Raw genomic sequence first — 22,589 nt, forward strand, 5'->3', positions numbered from 1 at the left:
CTTAAGAAAATTGAAAACAAAAAAGAACGTTACCAAATGAGACCCAAGTTTTTCGTTTTCAATTTTTGCCAAACATAAATAAAAAATATTGTTTTATCATTATTGAATTTATAGGTGCTGGGGTCATGCAATCCTATTTTTCAAAAGAAATAGAATAAAGAATGTAAACATTACCAAACGACTCTACATAATCAATGTTACGAGTGGTGTTTGAAACTATGTACATGATTTGTTATATTCTATATAAGAAATGAGTAAAAATGTATATTTTTAAATGTATAGCAATTTTAAATTAATTTTATACAAATCAGTGCAATTCGATCTGAATTCAAACAAAAAATAAACTCTACCAGAAAAAAAGTCAAATTTTTTTATCACCCAATATAATTTATTCTTGGATATTTGATTTTTTTTAATAGATATAGTTTCTTTTTTTAGGAAAATTACACTACCGAACATATATGGGTTCAGATTTTCAATCTGCGACATTTGGGTTGACACATGAATGGTTTGACACATGAATGGTTGTTTTAAATTTAAAAATAATAATAAAGGTACATGAAATTAACAAAGCATTTTTTTTATTTTTTTTAATTATTAGTTCTAAAAATTAGTATAAAATCCAATCGAGGAAAAAAAATGTAAAAATGTTCTAAAGAAACGGGTTAAATTGGAATTTTAGCTCCTAAATTTTTAGGATTATGTTTCAATTACAATAGATGAACTACAAGTACAATTATGTTGTGATTTTGTATCAAGATTATTTTTAAGTTTAGAAAGTTTAAAAAAAAAAAAAGAGAAAAAAAAAAGAGTCTTTTTTTTATGTATTTCCTTTTTTTAAAGGAAAAAAATATATAAACATTGGCATTCGGTTATTGAAATTTTTATAGTCAGCTTGTATTAAGTTTACATTTCTCATTAGTTTCTTTTTCATTTATACTATTGATTAAATAAGTTTAATTATTTATTTGTAAATTTATCAAATAATTTAGACTAGAACGAAGTAGCTAATTTCATAATTCTTCAAAATAGCGAAAAGTACTTATTAATTTATAGTACATATGAAATTCTACTCATTAATATATTTTTAATAATTATTAAACCCAGTATTATTCGTCAAATTATTAGCTTGCCAAAATTTAAACCTCACAACTTCAATTTGCTCATATGAAAGTAAATATTTTAATCGTTGAGCGACCGTTATCATGTTATAGACTCAATAATTTATTGAATAATTATCAAGATTAGAAAATTAGAAATAGTACGTATAGAATGCACCGATGATATACCGAAGCGAAGCGTTGAATGAAAGTAGACCATATATTTATGTAATAACATGAGTTGACAGCTTGGAATGAAGGTTTATTAATGTGGATATACACAAAAATGAGATCTGGTTGAGGAGGTATTTTTATAGTAATGTTATTAAAAGAATTTAATGGGGAGAATTGGTAGGAAATGTTTGGTTTTCATTTGACAACTTATCATCACTTAATTACAATAATTAGGTATACAAATCAAATACGAAACCTCATGAGTCTTGGTTGTATTTTTATTATCACACAAGATTTTCAAGTTTAATTTATTTATTTATGTTTGAATAATTTGGTTCTGGAGCGTTACAGAAATGCAATGCTATATTATCATATTATAAGGCAAATCTCAGAGGATGATATTTATGAATTTCAACAAAATTTAATGACAGTGATTTGCTTAATGTGAAAAGAATCTTAATTACTTTTTAATACCATTAACTAGTACAAATTCCACCAAAAAGGAAAATTCTAGCACTCTTGACGAGGGATTTGAATTCAAAGCTCCAATGTTAAATGTCCAAAAAAATACCTGCAAACACAAGAGATCGGTACATCGGTGTAATTTGTAAGTCCAACACGCTTGAATGCTCTGACGTCTAAGTAGATAGGAGGGATACATGGATGAACCGTGTTGGGTTTGTAAGGTGATGGTAAACAAAATCTCAATTGGCTAAGGAAGGAAATGGTCATGGGTATACATGAGAGGACAATTATCTCCATTAATATGAGGCCTTTTGGGTGAAACCAAAAGCAAAGCCGTGAGAGCTATGCCCAAAGCGGACAATAAGTAATATCAGAGCCATGGTCTAGAGGTGTGGTTATGGTGTAATCCGTGGATACGTACTTCGTTTGGAGCAATTTGGGTTGGATGACTCCCTAAGGGATTTTTTTTTAGAAGCATGTGGGTGAGTATTAAGCATACTGAAAAGACTCGTTTGGATAATCTAGTCGCATGATACGAATTGATAAGTTTTAGTAGGGCGACTCAACCCACTTCATTTATTTGGCCTCATGTCAGGTGAAACTAGTACATTACTATTACTTAAACGAATTGTTTGAAGGGAGTCAAATTCAACTTGAAGATGGGAGCAATTCAAAGTTGTTTCAAATAATACAATTTATTATTAGAGACATGTTTACTGCTTATTCTTAACTTTATTGTCCATTCTTGATCAAAATTAATAATATGGAGTATAGTTCATTTTACTAATTATTAATCTAATTCTAATTCAACTAGTTGATATAGTATTATTCCCACCAAAAGATTAATGGTTTTTAGTTGCTATAAAATAAGAGAAATCTTGAGCAATGTCTTTTTACGGATTCATAATTTGTACGGTAGAATTTGGATTTCCAAAAATTATGGGAGGAGTAGAATCTCATATTTACCCCGACACACATCTGGTGTTCAGATTCACATTGGATGCCCCTCGTGTCGTTTCTCCATTTTACCTCCATCCGTGAACCCCTAAACAAAAAAGAGTTGTAGCCAAAATGGCCCACCAGCAATAGGGCTTATTCCGACTTTCAGTCCAATTAGGTGCTACTTCAAATTTTCTCCCTTTTCCATTTCTTTTTTGCTTTTTTCTCTTCAAATACAATCTAAGTTTTAAATAATGACGTCGAATGAAATATTGAGTTCTCAATATTATGAAAATATATATAAACTATCGACGTCGATAGATATTTATGTAAAAGTTAGAAAAACTAAAAAAATCATAAAAAATATTTAAGTTAAAAGAAATAACATTTTTCTATTTCTAAATAAATTAACAAATCATTAATATTAATATTTAAGTGTGTGCTTCTTCCTCCTTTGTGCAACAATGGCGTGGGAGGGGACTGGTTATCATGTACATAAATCTGAATTTGGGTCCCATACCACTATCATGTATTGAAGCAAAAGAAAAAGAATTTGAATGATAAATACCAACAAATCAAATCCTTTTCTTTTCCTTTTTTTTTTTTTCCTTTCTTCTTGTTGTGTCTTTTCTGATAGAAATGGAGGCTCTACGAAGAAATTTGATTTTTACCTACGAAATAAATCATCGACGAAAGTGAAAAATGTACCATAGCCACGTCGAGAGTATTAAGGATCCTACATCGAAATTGATCAAATAACCTAACAAAGTTATTAAGATATGAATAGACTACCATGGGAAACTCCATGAATTTTAAAGGGTATTAGAGCTCAATAAACTCATAAACAAGAAAAAGGATCTGATCGAGATTGGTGAATTTAAAAGAACCGTCATCTCAAGGGGCATGTTATGAATCCATATTGTCCCGAGTTTTGAAATATGACGTCTGTATCTCCTAATTAGGCTAATGAAATATTTTATTTCAATCTTTTGACTATTTGTCAACCTCTGACATGGTATATTTTATAATAGAATAGTTGACTTGACAGTTTTTATTTCATAAAATAGATGATACGGTAGTTCAAAAAATGAAAAGAAAAATAAGAAAAATAAAACCTCTCTCTCCTTATCGTGTCCTAGGATTTCTACGACAGGAAATAACAAGCTATCAATTTTTCAATAGTGGTCGGAACCAAGTGATCGAAGTTAAGTATTTTCACAACTGAGACAAAGAGGCGAGGGTGAGAATGAAGCAGAGACAATTTTAGTCAAACCCAACAAGAACAAGAACCCTAGTAAAGCAGAGAAATAACACCAAGAAGGGAAAAAAAATGAAAAAAGACAAATCCCCTGCTGAAACAAATCTCTCCACCTTCTTCTGCTGCATTCAAACAGGCCAAAACTGGCGTCAGATCGCAAGTGGGCACCACTATTTATTGGGGTTTTGTCAAAATTTGAAGGTGGGTTTTTCAATCAGTGAAACTCAAACCATGGAGGATGATCAGCTGGCCGATCTGTGGAATTGGGGATGGGGGAGACTTGGAATTCAAAGTTTCTGAAACTTCCTACATTTTTTCTTCAACAACAACCGCACTCAACCAAACACGAATCACATTTCACATTTCACATTCTTCTGCCCTTCAACCATTCTGTAGGAATGCAACCATTGAAGCGAAACTTTATAGAAATACACTTACTTTATCACTTCATGTTCATGCCCTCATAAAAATTACACTTAATTACACTGTTTTAACAATATATCCACCATAATAGTTTTACTTGATAACAATGCCCACCACATTTCCTTTCCATTTAAGGCCTGTCTCTCTATATACATATTTTGGAAGAAGCTGATCCTATATAATGCTTGGAAGCAAGAGCTGGAAGAGTCGTGTGTGTGTGTAATATTATAAATACTGATATTGGCTTTTCTGATTCTTTTGGAGATGGGTGTCTCTGGCAAATACCTCAAAAATCAACAGAAAGTAGTATACCTCCAAATTTGGCAGCCTCATTGCAATGGCTTATTTGTCCCAAAAAACGAAACTTCCTGCAATTTTCATGCCAATGAGATTCTATCAGCTTAAATTACAAGTTAAATTTTCAGAGTTGTGCCTAGTTAATCCCTGTGCAATTTAACAAACTCAACTTATATCAAGCAAAATAGGGGGAAGGAAAAATGAGAGGAGAGAAAAAAGTACCAAGAGTGGGCATGAGAAGAGAGATGACAGCAATGGCAGCCACCTTGAGAGGCAAGCCAATCTTGACCATATCCGGAATTTGAATATAGCCAGTGCTGAACCCAACCACATTGGAAGGTGTAGCAGTGGGGAGAAGGAAGGCCAACTGAGCCCCAATGGCACCTGGAATCATAAGGAACAGCGGGTGGAGGTGCATGGTGGTGGCTATTTGGATCAGGATTGGGATGACCAGCGTGGTGGTGGCGTTGTTGGAGGCGACCAGCTCGGTTATGAGGCTGCTCGTGAGGCAGACCGCAGGAGCCACGGCTAAGTATGGGGCTCTCTCTAGAAAGTTTAGTGCGTTGGCTAATACGTCTGCCAGACCACTCTTGTTTACCCCATCTGCTATGGCGAAGCCTGCCCCAAGGAGTAGTATGATCCCCCATGGCAGCTTCTTGCATTTGTTCCAGTCCATTAGCTTCTCCCCCTCTTGCTTCTTGTTTGGGATTATGAATAGTAGCGTTGCCATCATCACCTACCGAGTTTCCATAAGTGAAATAAGAGCTAAGCAACACGGATACAGACACGAGACACAAACACGGTTGTCTTAGAGGACGCTAATTAACAAGTGTTTGATACATAACAAGTATTGTATTCATATTCAATTTGGGTGTTAATAAATGCATTGAGAGGTGCAAATTGAGAGAAGGTAATAACGTAATGAGTAAGTGATATACTCACACTGACAGTTCCATCGCCAGCACGGCCATTGAAGAGAGCTCCCCAACCAGGAATGTCATCTGTGATGTTCTTCGTCATCCACAAGAATATCAGAATCTGCAAGAAAATATCTCTGTTTCAGACTCAAGTTCAAAGTTTTCTCAGAAAAATGATGAACTAGTTTAGTTTAGGGGCAGACCGAGAACACAGCCAACACCATCTTCTCGGCAAAAGCCATTGGACCTGCTCCATCATAATCCAACATAAATATCTCAAGTATCCAAATTTGTAAGAATTGAAAAGCAATACGAGCATGATTTGAAGCTCACCCAATGCTTGGAGTTCTCTCCTGAGTTGGCCCTTATCGAGATGAGCGGAAAGCGCGGGGCCCGACCCTCTGGGGCAATACATCAAACACAAGACGACCCAAAACACGAAGAAGATGAGCAGAGCCATGGGCAGCGCGAAAAAGCTCCAAGTGTTGAAGCTGATGGGGTCCGCCTCCGGAAAATAGCTCTTCCACATTCCGACCAGTATGAGGTTGACGCCGGTGCCGGTGAGAGTGCTCATCCCTCCGATCGGCGTCGCGTACGTCACCCCCAGAATCACCGCCTTGCAGAACTTGGCCTCGGCGTCGGACCGGGACCCACCCGTCGGAAAACGCTGGAGGATCCCGGTGGCGACCGGCATCATCATCACCGCCGTCGCCACGTTGTGCATCCACATGCTGACGAAGAAAGTGGTGGCGCAGATTCCCAGAAGGAGCAGTGGTGGGTTCAGTGGCTCCCCACAGAACACAAGAGTTACCTGAGATGTATCGTGTGGTCCAGATTACTCCTTATCTTAAAGTTTGTTTGATGAAGACAAATTATTTCTTATTCCAAAAAATAAAATAAAAAAGTTTAAATCTCCTTTTTTTTATTTTCTTTTATCTCTCAATTTCTAGATTTTTTATTCATGAATTTTAAAAAACTAGCTACATTGGTCCCAAATCTCAAAATCTTATTTAAAACAAAAGAAAGCAAAGATCAGGATAAGAATGATATTTGCCTTTCAACATTATATTTATTAAATTTTTTTATTACTTTAAAAAACTTCTCAATTTTGGAACTTCTGTTTCTGTTTATTTCATTCTTGTATTTTAATTAGTTATTGATAAATCATTCAACTATACCTTCTTTTTATCTAAGTCATTCCTTTTATTTACAAAGTTGATTTAATTTGAACACTTTAGACCTTTAATGTGATGATCTAATTGTTAAACTAAAGAATAATATGCGGAGACTTATTAAACATAAAATTAAGAGTACAAAATAGAGAAATCAAATTAGATTGACATAATCTTAAAAATACCAAAAAATCAAATGAACAGAGTAGAGAACGTCCTTGGAAGTAAAGGAGAGTGACGAGATAAATATAATCTATAAACCAAATTTATAATCTAACTTATTAAAAAAGGGAAAAAAATAAATAAGTTGATGTAAATTGATATTTTTAAAGCTTATGAATCAAACTCGAAATATTTTAGACCAAATCTGAATTTAAAGGAAAGGTCAAATAGAGGGATGTGGACGTGGATAACAATTTGTTTGAATGAGGAAAATCGGTTCTCTTCATTCCTTTCTTGGAACAGAAAATTAAACATCTCTCCTTCACTCAATTTTATAATACCAAAAAAAAAATTAATCAGACTGGTTAATGGTTATTCAATTAAATAGAATAATTAGTCCACCAAATCATACCTCCAAACAAAAACAAAAAAATTATTAAAATATTTTCTTCTCCATGTGAGGTTCATTTTCGTCTAACTACTTTAAGTTTTGATTTATTTGAGTTCATATGGTTTGGTACTATTTGCAACCATGAATTTATATCATATAGAGTTTCTTCTATTATGAAAATTTTTCAAAAAAATCACTCTTTTTAAAGGAAAGGAAATCGAACCAATAATTTGAGGGTTACAAAACTAGAATCAACATTTTAAGAGTAAAAAACTAAATTGACGGGCGAAATTAACCCCAAAAATGGCAGTGAACGGAGAAAGAAAAAGAAAGGAAGAAGAAGAAGGAAAAAAAAAAAAAAAACTCACATTGAGAGCCAATCTTTTGTGAATATTGTAATGCTCGACGGCGAGAGCGAGAATGAAGCTACCGAGAACGAGGGCAATGACGTCGTCCATGTAGGCATGGGCCACGTCATCGGCGGCGGCGATTCCGAACAGCGGGAACAGAAACAGCGGCGACATCGACGTGATCGGCATCGGCACCGCCTCCGTCAGCCACCACGTGAATATCCACGCCAGCACCGCCAGCATGTTCCGGCTGCCGGCCAACCCATCCAGCTTCACGAACCAGCACACGGCGGCGCACAGAACCGGCCCCAGAATGACGTACAAGTTCTGAACCGTGAAGACGGAATTCACGGTCGATCGGAAGCTGCCGGACCGCCGGACTGGGTCTCCGACCACCGGCAGAAGCGGCGCCTTTGGGTCGTCGGAGATCGGAATGGGTGCGTGGCCACCGTTCATTTTTAGAGAGAGAGAGAGAGAGAGACGAAATTGGGGAATATTGATGAGATTAAATTGGGAAATTTGGGTTGCGTTGTCTGAGTTGGCAAATTTGATTTTGCCTTTTTGCTGTAGAGTTTCCTCACAAATAGTTTACTTTATTATTATTATTTGTTTTTTTTTTAACAAAAGAGACGTGTTATAACTCTTTTTTTTTTTTCAATTAGACATATATTTCTAATTAAAAAAGAGATAATTTGTACTTGGATTGGAGAAACAGCACAGATCTCCTAATAAAGTTAAAATAACAGAGCGATTTCAATGATTTGCGCAGCCCAAATCGTATCATAAAGTCCGAATTAAAACTATACTATTCTAAAAATAAGTTTCAAGATAATTATATTTAAATAATGAGCTGTTTTACCGTATTAAAAAAATCCTGATAACTACTGTTATTGTTTTTATTTTTCTTTTCCTCTTAACAATTCATATTATATCAATGTACTCACAATAATTTATTAAATCATGATTTACATTTCATCTAATTTTTTAACTCTCAAAAGTTTTTTTATTTTAGGGTTCACACTATTTTACATTCCTGCAAAAACAAACGTAGGAATCCAAATGTCCGCCTCACGGGAATCTTAGATTCTCACGAAACAAACGACCTATTAGGATTCACTCTCCTTCCGAGATAATGTCAGCTCGTTCATGTATCCCTCTACTCATGTGTCACATGTTTATGAACTTCCACTTTAGTTCGTCCTCTAAGACAGTAATATACAAGAAACGATCCCACCCTTAAACTATTTATAATACACTAGAACTATGATTTAAACTAAATTTTGGAATCTAAATCTGTTTAAATATGATTAAAATCTTAAATTAAACATATAATTTAGTTTCTCAAACTTTTAAATTTTCAACTTCCTCTATATGATTTTTTTTTCTCAATCAGCCCATCAGTGTCACTAAAAGTCTAAAACAATACAAGAATAATGATGCATGAATTTAGATATGGTAATTTATATGAGGCGGCTATCGAGTTTATATTCTACGGCGACAAGAGTGATTTAAAGTTCCAAAAGTCCCTTGGTTAATATTTTAATTTCTTATTTCTCACTTAGAGACTTGATTTTCTTGTTTCCAAAATCTCTATATAATTTTAAGAATGAAAAATAAAAATAAATACCAAACAATTATTTTATTTAAAAATTAGAAATGTGAAATAAAGAACGGATCGTCCTTAATGACTACAAATCATATTGTATTGACTAAATAAGTTTTTTTTTAGTACAACATGTGAGGTGGAGATCGAACTCACAACTTTTTAATTAGAGATATATGTTAATTACCGCTAGTTATGCTCACTTTTGCAACTAAATAAGCTTTTCATTTGATGGATCGACCATAGAATCCTGTTCAATAAGTGGAACGCATTAGTTATCCGCTCTGGGGGAGGCGAGAACATCTTGATCGAAAGCTTCCCTATCTCGAATAGAATGAATAGTGAGAAAGACTTTTCCAAATTCGCCGTTAAATTACCTGTATTTCAATTAGTTTAAAATTTTCCATATTTTCTTCAATATTTAATGCCCCATCCGTATTAGAATTAAAACATCATATAGCTCAATTTAATTTGTAGTATCAACAAAATTTAATTTGTAAACGAATTACTCATAACTTAAAAATTTAAAAGAAAATGCATAAAACTTTAGATTTTATAACATTAATTAAGAAACGTATGTTCCAAATTCCTTTGGCATAATTATAATCTTGTGGATGAAAAAGTATAAATGCCAAAACTCCAATCTAAGAAACTTGTGGCCTCCCCTCGTACTTTTCAATCCTCTTTTCCCATTTTTTTTTCTTTTACTCAATATGTTCTCCTTTTTCATTATAATTTTAAAATAAAAAAAATAGTTCAACAATAGGGATGGAGATTCAATCCTTAACTGATTAAACTATATTCAAATTAACTATTTTTTTTAAACCTAACATATCAAACATATAAATAAACTAATTGACATAACATTTTTTAGTACAACATGTAGGGTGGAGGTTCGAACTTACATGATTGATGCTCGACATAATATATTTAGTATATAAATAAAAATAATTTAAATAAGCATTAGGGAACTGAATTTATAATTTGAAGAAATTAAAAAAAAAAATAGTAGATGTAATAGAGAGAAATTTTTGGAAGCAAAAGGGATGTGTGGATTGTTTATTAATGACTAATTAATTAGTTCAAAGTTGTATAGGACCAATCAAAAGAAACCACATCCAAATATTGCTAAGCATAAAAATTCTCTCTCTCTCATCCACTTATTTGGAAAATCTTTGTTTTTTTTGTTTTTTTTTTTTTTTTGAGAAATGGAAAATCTGTGTGTTTTAATCTCCTCAAAAATAAATAATAATAATAAAATCTATTCATTGGATGTGGCTTGTACAAATGGGACACTCCAAACGTCGTTATTATCCTACGTGTCAAGAAACTAGTGATGATCTTCTTCAATTATATAGGTGACATGGAATTTAATTCCAATACTATTAGTTGGTTACATCCAAAATACTTTATTGAATTTTGCTCCAATAATTGTAAGTTTATATATCTTAGATTCAAATCATGATGTCGGATCCCATGGTTTTTATTTTATTTTATTTTGTATGGAACCTAATTGAGATGGGTATAAATTAGTCGGATTTTTTTTAGTTCAATAACATGTGAGAATAGAAATTTGAACATGTAACATTTTTTTTATCAATGATATATATTTTAATCCGTTGAATTTGATGGTTAGGTTTATAATTATGAGAAAATAGATGGACCACTTTAACTAGTTTGAGAGGAGATAATTTTAGAGCAATTTATTTATAAAAAAACTTTCTAATATTTCCTGTTACTATTTATTTATTAGAATATAATATTAAAAATATGAGGTAGGAATTTGAAGCTTCAAAATCGTTAACAAATGAAATTTTGATTTATATGAATATATACATATACCTACCATTTCTAAAAGTTCCAAACTTTAATACCAAATTCATGCCTCAAAAAGAAAAAAAAAAACCAAATTCATAAGTTAAGATATATACAAGATAAGTCATTAAATTAGGCCCCACCTTCACATCTTAAATTGGATAATTAGCTTTTTTTTTTTAATTTTTTAAAATAAAAACATATGTACGAGGGTTCACAATAAAGATGGTGTGTCATAGGAGTTATATATATAATTTTTAATATCTTATGATAATTGCGTTTACATGAAGATGATATTGAAAGTAAAAGTTTGAATCTGTAATTTTTAGAGAAATTAGTTATTAATGTCTTGATCTAAAAGTGAATGTCCCATAGGTCTATAAATTGGATGTGCTAATATATAAATTTGTCTTTTTTTTGGTACGTAATAAATTTGTTTTTAATGCTTGTGTCATTTTTTAACTTCTGTCCTTAATGTTTTACAATTTTTTATTTTTTTAAAGTAATGATTTTTTAAATCTAGCCTTCCATAGTCATTAAAAAGTTAGAATTCATATTGATGTGATATTAAAATATATTTTTATTAATTGAGTCAGAAGTTTTTCTTTTTTTTTTTTTCAATTTTAAACATGCGTGTTCATCCATAAAATAAAAAATGTATCCACTTCCTCATGATATCAACTTGAAATAAGTGAGTTAAGATAGGAAGAAAAACCAATTAGCTCTTGAAAAATATAATATCATTTTTATTATAGTTTAGTTTTCAATATTACTGAATTTGAATGTTTATCTTAAATACGTTTAAAGGTATATTTAGGAGAAAATACTGTTTTTTACATCTAATTTGACATATATCAATGGTCATACTAAACTTTCAATTCATCCTTAAACTTATATACACGTCACAACTTGTACTAACTAATAATTTATGCTAATTTACACATTAATTGAAATAAAAATATAATATAAAATACTCACTAATAATTAAGCTTTTCTCAAATTAAGTTTAATTAACATACAAAATCGAACATTAAATAATTCCGCTTAAACTTACTACTTAAAAAAATTGACTCAAATATCATTTTTGTTAAATCCTATCGATTCATACCAAAATAAATATGTCTTACAGTTAATTTGACATTGCCTATGAGAATAATTTTTTCGATAATTAAAAATCTATTAGAGGCTAAAAATTGCAACATTCTTCAAAATTTAAGGTGAAGATTGTAGTAATTATCTAAAATTTAAGAGCAATTGGATAAAATTGAAAGTTTGGAGTAAAAATTGATAAAATTAATCTTTTCTCCTTAAATTTATATAAATATATGTTCGAGATATAACATAAAAATCTTGATAAAATAATAGATGTGACTTTGAATAAAGGAGACAGCCAAACTTAAAACTTATATCGAATGTTCGGTGAATCCTTAAATATGATGAAACCTATCATCTGATTCCTCATGTTCGAGTGGACACGACCAGCGCCACGTGTCCGATAATATAGGACTCGATGGGCCTCACAAGCCTAAAATCTGGCTATAAACCACGTGGGCCCTGTTGATGTGTACATTAGGAATCTTCATGGTCATACACGTGGAGAGCTGCAGTTTCTCGTGGGTGACGTGGAATGAATATATCTCCCAAGATGTTATATTAATTAGCAAAATTTAGTGGGTAGTGTTTACTCATTTCAATTAGGTACGTCTTGGTATTAAAAAATAAAAATAAAAATTAGGTATGTCTTTAAATTTCCCATAGAATTATTATTATTCACATCTTCAATTGGATAATTGGCTCTCTTTTTTTTCCGGACTGTTAGCTTTAATTCTTGAAAATATAAAATATCAAGGAATTGAAAATAAAACTGATGGCTCATCTTTTAGAAAATCATATGCTTTAAATGTACACGTAAAAATACCTCATAATTGATTGGTGGTGATTCAATCGAAAAAGATCTTTCAGAGAATGATGTTGGTCGCTCCACGTCACAGTGACCTTCATATAGTAAAAGTCTGAATTTATGACTTGATGTGTTAAGTTATTGTTAAGATCAATTCATTGAAGTAAATACCTTTGTAAATCTATAAATAGAATGCGTTGATATTTAAATTTATCTTTGATGCTTGCTGTCATTTTTTTTTTAATTTTTGTCCTTAATGTTTTACAATTTTCAAAAAAATATTTTGAAGTATTGATTTTTTTAAATTTAGTTAGAATTCATTATCGAGATGACGATGTGATATCAAAATTTATTTTATTAAATTGAGTGAAAAGTATTTTCTTTTTTTTTCAACTTAATGAAATTCATCCAAAAAATAAAAAATTTATCCACTCCCTCCCATTATCTAAGTTACAATAACTTATCCAAACTTGAAATCAGTTAGTTAATAAGGAAAAAGAAGTCATTAAAAATATTACAAGACCAAAAATAATTAGAAATAAAATGTCTTTTTATTATAGTTTATTTTTCAATATGACTTAATCTGAATGTTTATAATAAATACATTTAAAGTTATATTTATGGGAAAAATCTATTTTTACCTCTAGCTTTCACAATTTATATCAATTCCATCCGAAACTTTCAATTTCATTAAATTGAATTTCAATTTTCATCCTAAATTTTCAATTTCATTAAATTAAACCTTAAATTTATATACATATTACAATTTGTACTAACTATTAATTTCTACTAATTCATACCTTAATTGAAACACAAAATTAATATAAAATACTCACAAATTTAATAAAAATAAAGTTTATTTTAAATCGACTATTAAATAACCCCACCAAAACTTAGAACTTAAAAAAAAAACTCTAATGGATACATATTATTCAAATTTAGTGATAAAATTAATCTCGTCTTCTTATATTTATATAAATTTAGGTTCAATTTGACATAAAAATCTAGATCGGCCACAAATTGATAAAATAATAGAGGTGACTGAATAAAGGAGACGGCCAAACTTAAACCTTATGCTGAATGTTCGGTGAATCCATAAATATAATGAAACCTACCATTGGATTAATCAAATAATTAAGGATTCAATTATCAAAAAATAAAAATAATAATAATTAAATAGTTAAGGATTCGAGTGGACACGACTAGCCACAGGTGTCCGATAATGATAGAACCAACCAGTGGGCCCCACCAGCATAAGAATCTGCCTATAAACCACGTGGGCCCACGACGATGTGTACATTAGGAATCTTCTTGGACATACACGTGGAGGGCTGTAGTTTCTCGTGGTGACGTGGAATGAATATATCTCCCAAGATGTTGATACACAAAAAAATAATAATTTAGGACATGAAAATGAGTGGTATGAAGGGATTTTGTGAATAAATAGGGACGAGTGGGACAAAAAATCAATTTAAAATAGTACTCTAGCTAGCTTTTTGTCAAATATTTTAATTTATTCGAATTTATATTTTATTTATCTGATTTGCTCTCTTGTATTATATCATGTCAAATTATCTCTTTTAATTCAACCACCATGTGTAGATCAGTATCTAAGCAATAATGTTATTACGACGACAAAGATTTATCATAATCAAAATCGAAAATTTAAATACGTACCTACTGAAATGAATAAACACTACCCACTAAAATTTGCTCTTTTTTTTTACACTAAACATAATAGGTTAAGATTTAATTAACTAGAAATTTATTAAAATCAAAATTTAAAGTTTAGAAATGAAAATAAATAAATAAATAATTGTTAAAGTCGGACACACAAAACTATCAAAATTCATAGACTTGAATTGATAACTTAACATAATTTATTCTAATCTTGATCTCTTTTTTATAATTATGCACATGGATGGAGATTGGAGAGCAAAGTGACGATAAAAATTGTCAAAACGAGTATAGTTTAACGGTAATTGACATATACGTCCGTCCAACTATGAGGTTGTGAGTTCGAATCCCCTCCTCAGCATATCGTAATAAAAAGAAAAGTGACGACAAAAATTCATGATTAATTCTCCTAACTGTAGGCAAGAAGTCTTATGTCATAAATTAGTGATAAAAGTATACCAAAAAATACAACTTCAAAATACATCCATTACGTGCCATTAATAACTTCTAGGTGAGGAGAGAAAACAAAGGAATAAAAAAAAATTAATTGAATTTAATACTTTGATATAAACTTAATAACGTAAGTATACTACTTTTGTAATTTCTAATCCTAATAGAAAATCTAATTCAAATAACATTATCTAATAATATTATTTAATATCCTCTCTCAAACTCACAATTGGCTAAATAAGTGAAAACTAATGTTTAAGTCAAAATAGAAAACCAAATCCAATGCCAATGCCAAAATTAAAACTAAACCAAACCAAACTCAAAACCAAAACCAATGTTGTAGAAGCTGCAAATTGCTATAGAAACTATAATATCCCAATGAACAACGCCAATGTCAATGCTCATGTCAATGCCAATAGCAACAACAAAAAATGTCAATGTCAATGTCAATGCCAATATCAATACCAATGCCAATGCCAATATCAATGCCAATGTCAATCAATGGCAAGAAGCGAATTCAAATAAAATTCACCACACAAATCCATCAATCAAATCCAATCCCCTTCAAAAGAATACTGCAAACAAATTTATTATTTCTTCATCATTCTCCATATTGTCTTCCATGCTTTGATTACTATCTCATCTAACCTGATTGCGCTATACCATAATAATTTTAAGTGAGGAGAGAAAAATAGATAATAATAAATAAGATTTCATTGAATTGAATATTTTGATACAAATATATTAATGTATTTATACTACCCTATAATTTCTAATCATAATAGGAATTCTATTTCATTTAACTGATTTTATTTCCCAATCTATTTTATAAGAGAATCTTACTACTTTTTTAAACCTATTTTGATGAGAATCCTAAGAATGAAAGAAAAAAAATCTTAAGTTAGGAAAAAAGAGTTATTAAATTATCCACGAAAAAAATATCTGAACCTCCTTCAAAATCAATCTCATACGATGGGATAAGTTCTTAAATGGATTGTAATGGTTAAATATTGGATATATATATATATTTGCAAGAAATTAAAATATAAATATTAAACATTAGAGCATACAGGATTCTTCAAAATTAGGTGAGTTGATTCTTCAAGAAATTCCACTATTGTATTAATACTTTTGTAAGTGATGCGTGATTATGAAACTCTTCTCTTTTACTTTTCTCTCACACTTCACACTTTTAAGGTACCTCAAAAAGCAAATTTGGTAAAAATAGGACAGAACCTATAGGTAAGAGGATTAGAATGTGTGGCTACGAACACGATGTCGAGGTTTCTCCTCTTCTACTTTTCTCTCTCACTTCACACCTTAAGGTACCAGGATAGGAGCTATAGCTCAGAAGATTAGAGCACGTAGCTACGAACAAGATGTCGAGGTTCGTTCATAGGATGGGGCACGTAGCTACGACACCAACATGGTGTCGGGATTTGGAAAAGAGATAAAAAGTAGTTGTGAGGGTAAGGAGTTGAGGGAGCGGGTGGGGAGAGGGGTGAGGAGAATGGAAGCCAATCATCAAGGTAATTATAAACATCAAGATGGCGGAGGCGACGCTGCTCTGATAAGACAGACATTAAAGAGCAAAGAGACTCGGCCCTAAGCTCGATCCCACCAAAGCAAAGGCTCCACAAATCCTTCTCATCCAACAAACACCCCATCCACTCCCACAACAAACATATTTCATCTACTTTATTGCCCCCACTTGGGTCACAAGCCCGCGCAACCAGACTCAGCACTTTTTTCACAATCCAAAAGCCCAATAAAAACAGATCTTCAGCTGATGCTTTTAGCGATGTGGGACAAAAATTACAAAGACTTATTCCTTGCCAATTTCGACTTCAGTTTTTTTAATTTTAAGTTTCTTTCCTTTTGTGTTGTATTTGTGATCCAAGGCCAACACTATTACTTTCGTTAATAAAAATCAAGCTATTACAACTAATTCATAAATGAGTTAAATAAAGGGTTACCGAAGGTTTATAGTTCTTTTTAGTTCAAGAATGTAGTTAATGATCACTAGGTAACTAATTATAACCGGTAATGAGTACAATTTCCCTTATGCATCGAGATATTACCATGGGCCAGTATTCCATCTTTTTTATCTTCAAATTCTGACCATGTGTAATAGATTAAACTATAAGTATACGCTTCTAATAGATTCTTACATTTTCAATCTTGTGTGTAACAAGCCATGAACTTTCGATCTTATAACTAATAGTTTGCTAAACTTTTAATTTTGCACTTGCTAGATCTCTGCTCTTTTTTATCCTTCACTCACACTTTCTTCAAGCTAAAACATAATTTATCTCACCAATTTTTTTATACATATTTTCTCTCATTTGTGTCTTTATTTTGCAAGGCTGCTCTCTCTATGCATTTTGTCTCACTTGTCTTATCATTTTTTTTTACAACACATAGAAATAGGGATTAGAAAAGATAAATACCTTAACCACTGTAAAAACGACTTTAACCACAGCTGAAGTGAACATAACTCAACAGTAATTGACATATATCTCCAATAAAAAAAATTGTGAAATCAACCCTCCACCCCACATGTACTAAAAAAAAATACCTTAACCTCCCGTTGAAGCATGTTTAGGTTGGTAAAAACATATATACATATATATATTTAACTCAAGATCACTGGTGAAATATTAGATTCAAGCAACAAATGAATTTTTTATTATACAATTTTTGCTGAAGTGAAGTAGTTACAATTCACATACTCCTGATAAAATCAATTTCTATCTAAAACTATCTCAGACATATTCACAAGAAGTTCTAAATTCATCGGGGACGTTTTCGTTACTTGTAAACAAGTCAAACTTATGTTGATAGGTTAATTGAAATTCACATATCTTGCATCATAAGCTAGTTAATCTTACAAGCTACATAAACTTATAAAAGCTATTCTTATAAGCTTCTCATGTAATCACAATAAGAAAAAAGCACATATAATTCAAAAGCACACCTAAATTTTTGTAATAAAACATGTTTAATGAGAATTCAAACTCACTTTTTCTTAATCGAAAATATGTCATAACCAGTTGAGCCATACACTTTAGAATCAAAACGCATCATTTTTTGAAGAGAACAAAACACATAATTTTTTTTTTATATTCGTGAGTGTCCAAATCAACTTACGCACAACTCGACTAATCTCACGATGCAAACACCTGACCCTACAATATTTGGTGTCGAAAAACACATAGGAATTACTAATTCCTATGGTAGGTGGCAGTCATGGAATTTGAACACATTCTCTCTCAATTAACCCTAACCTCTTTGAACCAATAGGCTACCCATGATGATTACATCATTTTTCTTTTTTGAAGAGAACAAAACACACATCATTAATATAACATTTCCCATCAACTACAGACCATAATTAAGAACAAAAATAATATGAATGTCATCTTATGAAACTCAACTTTTCCCAAGAACCCAGCAACCTGAGTGATACATTTTATCTATTTACAAATAGGAAATAGTACTTTCAAGTTTCAAGCATACCACAAAACTATCAATTCCACAGCATTATAAAATTCAACTATTTGATCCAATCTAACCACCTATACAAGATGTGATAGTATCGAAAATATCCTTCTCAGCAAATTTATTAAAAAAAAAAAGAGAGAGAGAGAGAAAGAAAGGAGCTCTCTCAACCATATATTTAACAATCATGGTACAACCCATGACAAATACAGGTTGCCTTGTGCATTGAGATGTTGTAATGTGCCAGTATTCTATCTTTTCTATCTTCAAAATGATGGTCACGTGCGTATTAGAATAAAGCACAGAATTCCCCTAAACTCAAGATGCCTCAAAGGATAAGATCTGGGTTTGTATACTAAGTATCGGAATCCTACGGTGGTGTGGGACTTCATAAGAAGATCTGTGATCTGAAGCTTTGAGAAAATGTATGGCATTGAACCCTATAGAAAGTGATGGCGAAAAAAGTGCCCTGAGTGAGGCTATTTCGATATGTTTTGTTCGCTCATGATGTGCTATTTGAATAGCATTCTAGTTGTCACAAATGAGGATAGTAGGCCAGAAAAAGTGACTCTCATATATTGTTGTAACCATCCCAACAAAATAATCTCATCATCAACTTCAGTTGTAGCCATGAAGGATATCATAAAACGTGAAGTTTGGGATAGAAATTAAGGACCTGTTTGGTGAAAAAATCCCTTATTGTTCTCTGTTCTTAAGAAGTAAACTTCTCGAGGCTAAGTACGTTATAAACTCTATATTAGCTGCTGCTACTCTATATATACGTATATGTATATTTCCACTCTTCCAGTAGCTCTTTCTCCTTTTGCCTATAACACCAGTTTGAACCCTTCTGACAAGAAATCCTCCCTGAAAGAAACAAATTAAACTCATAGTTCCATAAAATTTATCAAGTGTAACTAAATGAACTGGCCACAATATCTACAGATAGGGATCCTGTGTAGACAGTAAATATTTGTATATGAATAAAGAAAATCAAGCGACAAATTGAAGTAATTATCTCATGTTAACAAAATTTGGAAAGGACAGGGAGAGAAGAAACAAGAACAGAAATGCTTTCAGACAAAGGATATATTAATAACCTCTTATCTTCAAGGTTGTTTTCAGGCTTTTCTCTATAAGCATCAATTGGAATAAGGCTTTCCACTAATGTTTCTGCTTCAAAGCTATGAGGCAGGCCACCAATCTCAGCATCACGAACTTTTTGATTTTGTAGGTCATACCAGATGAGTCTTTTCCTGTTCTGAAGTAAAAGAACTTCACGGCCAGTCTTTGAATAAGACAACAGTTTGACAGACTTAATGGAACCATCGAAATCAACTTGCGAACCAACAGTGAGCAGTTTCGTCCATGACTCCTGAACTCCATACTCCTTCATCACCCAAACCTCTAAACGAGCTCTTTCATAATTTGCAAGCAAACAGAGATACCCACCTAAAACATGCACATGAATTTCACATTTGGTATCAGTAAACTCTGGCAATGGAATCTCTTTGAATTTATCAGTTGCGAGAACGAAAGCCACCACTAAATCAGCCACCCCCATGCCCAGATTCTGATGAGACACAACCCAATGTAAAGCACCGTTGACAAAAACCCCCATTTTCGAGCTATAGCGCAGAGAGTAAGTCATACTTTGAATTGGAATCCAACAAAACTTTCTCAAGCTAAAAACCTTGACAACCGATTCGATATCCATAGGGTTCAATCTAATAAACTGCGAAATTTTCAAGAGTTTAAAGTCATCGTGAACAGAATCGTACCCGAATCCGTAAGCGTCGACAGAGAAACGAAAAACATCATCAGAGCGCCGCTCCGGGGGAAGAGACGGCAATATACGGTACTTCCGGGTGGATGGATTCCAGAGAGCGATGTCATCAGCTACGTTACAGATGCACAATATGCCGTTACAAGAACCCCAGATCCTAATCCGACTGCCGTAGCACATGAGAGGGTGAACAAGCTCCACGGCACAGTCGAAGGGGTCGAGATCGACGGAGAAGAGAACGGAATTTCTTCGGATGATGAGGCGGAGATGAGTTCTGGTCTCGATTGATTTCTTCAGCTGAAGATTGACGAAATCGGAGCAATCAATGAGGCACTTCCATGTCTTTGACACCCGCCTGAAGCGCAAGATAGACTTCGCCGGTAATCGGCAGATTATATCGACGACAAGCTCCATGGGTACATCCTCCATGGCTGTCCAAACTAGGGTTTTCTCGGGTCTTCAGAAGTTCGACTGTTCGATTTTGGCTCATCTTTTATCTTATTCACTGCGTAAGGTAAAATTTTCCCCAAGGATTGGGTTTGGTTAAACGGAGAGAACCAACCAAACCAAACGGTTTAACTTCGGTTTAATTTTTTATTAGTTCGGTTTCGATTTTGCTTCCTCCCACAACACAGAGGTAAGACGACATTAATTATAAACCTGCTCGTGAGGCTAATTGCAATCGAGTTCGGTAGAATGGATTTAGTGGATCTGCACGAATGAGTAAAAAAAGAGATGAAGTGATAAAGGAGTTTTACCTCTATACTAAACAACGATGGCCCCATACCCTAAATTGACGATGGTTTCATGCCCTAATTTAACAACCTTTTTGCTCTCATACCACGTTGAACCACAATTCAAAAGTTCGATTATGGTAAATTTTAATTTTTTATTGACATATGAATAGTCTATTTTAGTCATGTTGTTGTCTTTTTTAGTTATGTTCCAACAATATTTTTTTGTAGATCTCTTTGTTGGTCGTGTGCCTCTGTCCCGAGACCATCCTTTTCTTTTTCTTCTTAATATTCCTAACATTTGCCAGAAGAAAAAAAGGTAATTTAATTTTTAAGTATTCCATTATTGGACTAAAATCACAAAAAAATATTTTATTTTCTCTTTTTTCAAGGAAAAGAAACTTTAGCAAATAGCCACTTGGGCTATCACCAAGAATGGATCTTTCGGACCAAATTGGTGGATATCAGTCCAGATACATGACTAAGGCCCAAACTCCAGCCCACTAAATTAATTGACAGTTTCTGCTCGTTAGAATTTACGGATAACACATGATTAAGTGATATATTATTTTATTTTTAGATTTTATCCTACGATTATAAATACTGTTCTAATGATGAAAAATGAATGAACTGTATTTAAAAAATTTTCATACAACCGTAATATTGAAAATCTTTTTGAAATACGAAATTTGGACAAGAGTTTTAACAATTTTCTGACGTAACATATATTTTTTACACCATAAAGAGAGAGGAGGCTTTTTTGTTAACAGATTTTTTACGGAATGGCTTAAAAACTTTATGTACATGTTAAAAATAAAATTGAGAATTTAAAAGGATTAAAGATCAAAAACTATCTTTTATATTTGCTATGAAGCTTGCCTTCTAGTATAATAAAATAACATCATCAAATGAAAAAACCAAGTTTGTATAGCTAATTGTATTAATTTTTCTACATTCTAATAAAAGGTTAAGATGGCTAATATTTCCCATCTTGATAAATCTCAATCATTACATCAATTCAAACGACCAATATTTTCTCTTATCATTTTAAAGGTCAATGATTCGTTCCTCACCTCTGCAATTGTTAAATTTAAAAAAAAATATTATTATTATTATCATTATAGTACCACTAGTTATAATCATCCTGATAGAGGTAAAATCTACAAGATAATCAATGACTTTAATAGATAATAGAGTATTTCATTCCCAACTTCTCATTGATTATATATATTTTTTTTTTTGAGTAAACATTGATTATATCTTTAAAGCTAAGAGTGTGACTAGATGATATAAAAAAACCTAGTACATTGTAATTGAAATTCTTTTGGCATATAAATCCCTAATTCACAAACACTAAAATCTCAAATCAATTCAATTTCAACACTAAACTTTAGGTAAGAGAGATAATAAATTAAAGAGTTATGTATCGTTAAAAGAAAGAGGAGAGAGAACACATATTGTGAAGCAGACCAATC

The 22,589-nt window shown here is 32.1% G+C and overlaps 2 protein-coding genes across 2 annotated transcripts; both read right to left on the minus strand.

Moving 5' to 3' along the window:
- Window positions 1-4,355: 4,355 nt before the first annotated feature.
- TDT (tonoplast dicarboxylate transporter) lies at window positions 4,356-8,198 on the minus strand. Its single transcript, XM_088121795.1, has 6 exons — window positions 7,667-8,198; window positions 5,907-6,384; window positions 5,777-5,820; window positions 5,599-5,694; window positions 4,879-5,392; window positions 4,356-4,727 (listed from the first exon to the last, which is right to left on the minus strand). Exons 1-6 carry the CDS (start codon window positions 8,102-8,104, stop codon window positions 4,702-4,704), a joined length of 1,596 nt encoding a protein of 531 aa, XP_087977921.1. The 5' UTR covers window positions 8,105-8,198; the 3' UTR covers window positions 4,356-4,701.
- A 10,302-nt stretch (window positions 8,199-18,500) lies between these two features.
- Window positions 18,501-20,888, minus strand: CPR1 (F-box and associated interaction domains-containing protein). The gene is made up of 2 exons (XM_022286906.2): window positions 19,695-20,888; window positions 18,501-19,461 (listed from the first exon to the last, which is right to left on the minus strand). The coding sequence occupies exons 1-2, from the start codon at window positions 20,807-20,809 to the stop codon at window positions 19,422-19,424; spliced, it is 1,155 nt and encodes a 384-aa protein (XP_022142598.1). The 5' UTR covers window positions 20,810-20,888; the 3' UTR covers window positions 18,501-19,421.
- Window positions 20,889-22,589: the final 1,701 nt, after the last annotated feature.

This window comes from Momordica charantia (genome assembly GCF_013281855.1).
Source record: "Momordica charantia cultivar OHB3-1 chromosome 3 unlocalized genomic scaffold, Mcharantia_2.0 BLBB01000003.1, whole genome shotgun sequence".
Lineage (NCBI taxonomy): Eukaryota > Viridiplantae > Streptophyta > Magnoliopsida > Cucurbitales > Cucurbitaceae > Momordica > Momordica charantia.

Excerpts from the sequence above, each read along its gene's own strand:
- CPR1 (XM_022286906.2), bottom strand. The coding sequence starts at position 20,809 with ATGGAGGATGTACCCATGGAGCTTGTCGTCGATATAATCTGCCGATTA. Across the intron at positions 19,462-19,694 it reads AACAACCTTGAAGATAAGAG|GGAGGATTTCTTGTCAGAAG; the intron begins GTTATTAATATA and ends TGTTTCTTTCAG.
- TDT (XM_088121795.1), bottom strand. The coding sequence starts at position 8,104 with ATGAACGGTGGCCACGCACCCATTCCGATCTCCGACGACCCAAAGGCG. Across the intron at positions 5,821-5,906 it reads GAGAGAACTCCAAGCATTGG|GTCCAATGGCTTTTGCCGAG; the intron begins GTGAGCTTCAAA and ends ATGATGGAGCAG. Across the intron at positions 5,393-5,598 it reads CTGGCGATGGAACTGTCAGT|GTGATGATGGCAACGCTACT; the intron begins GTGAGTATATCA and ends GAAACTCGGTAG.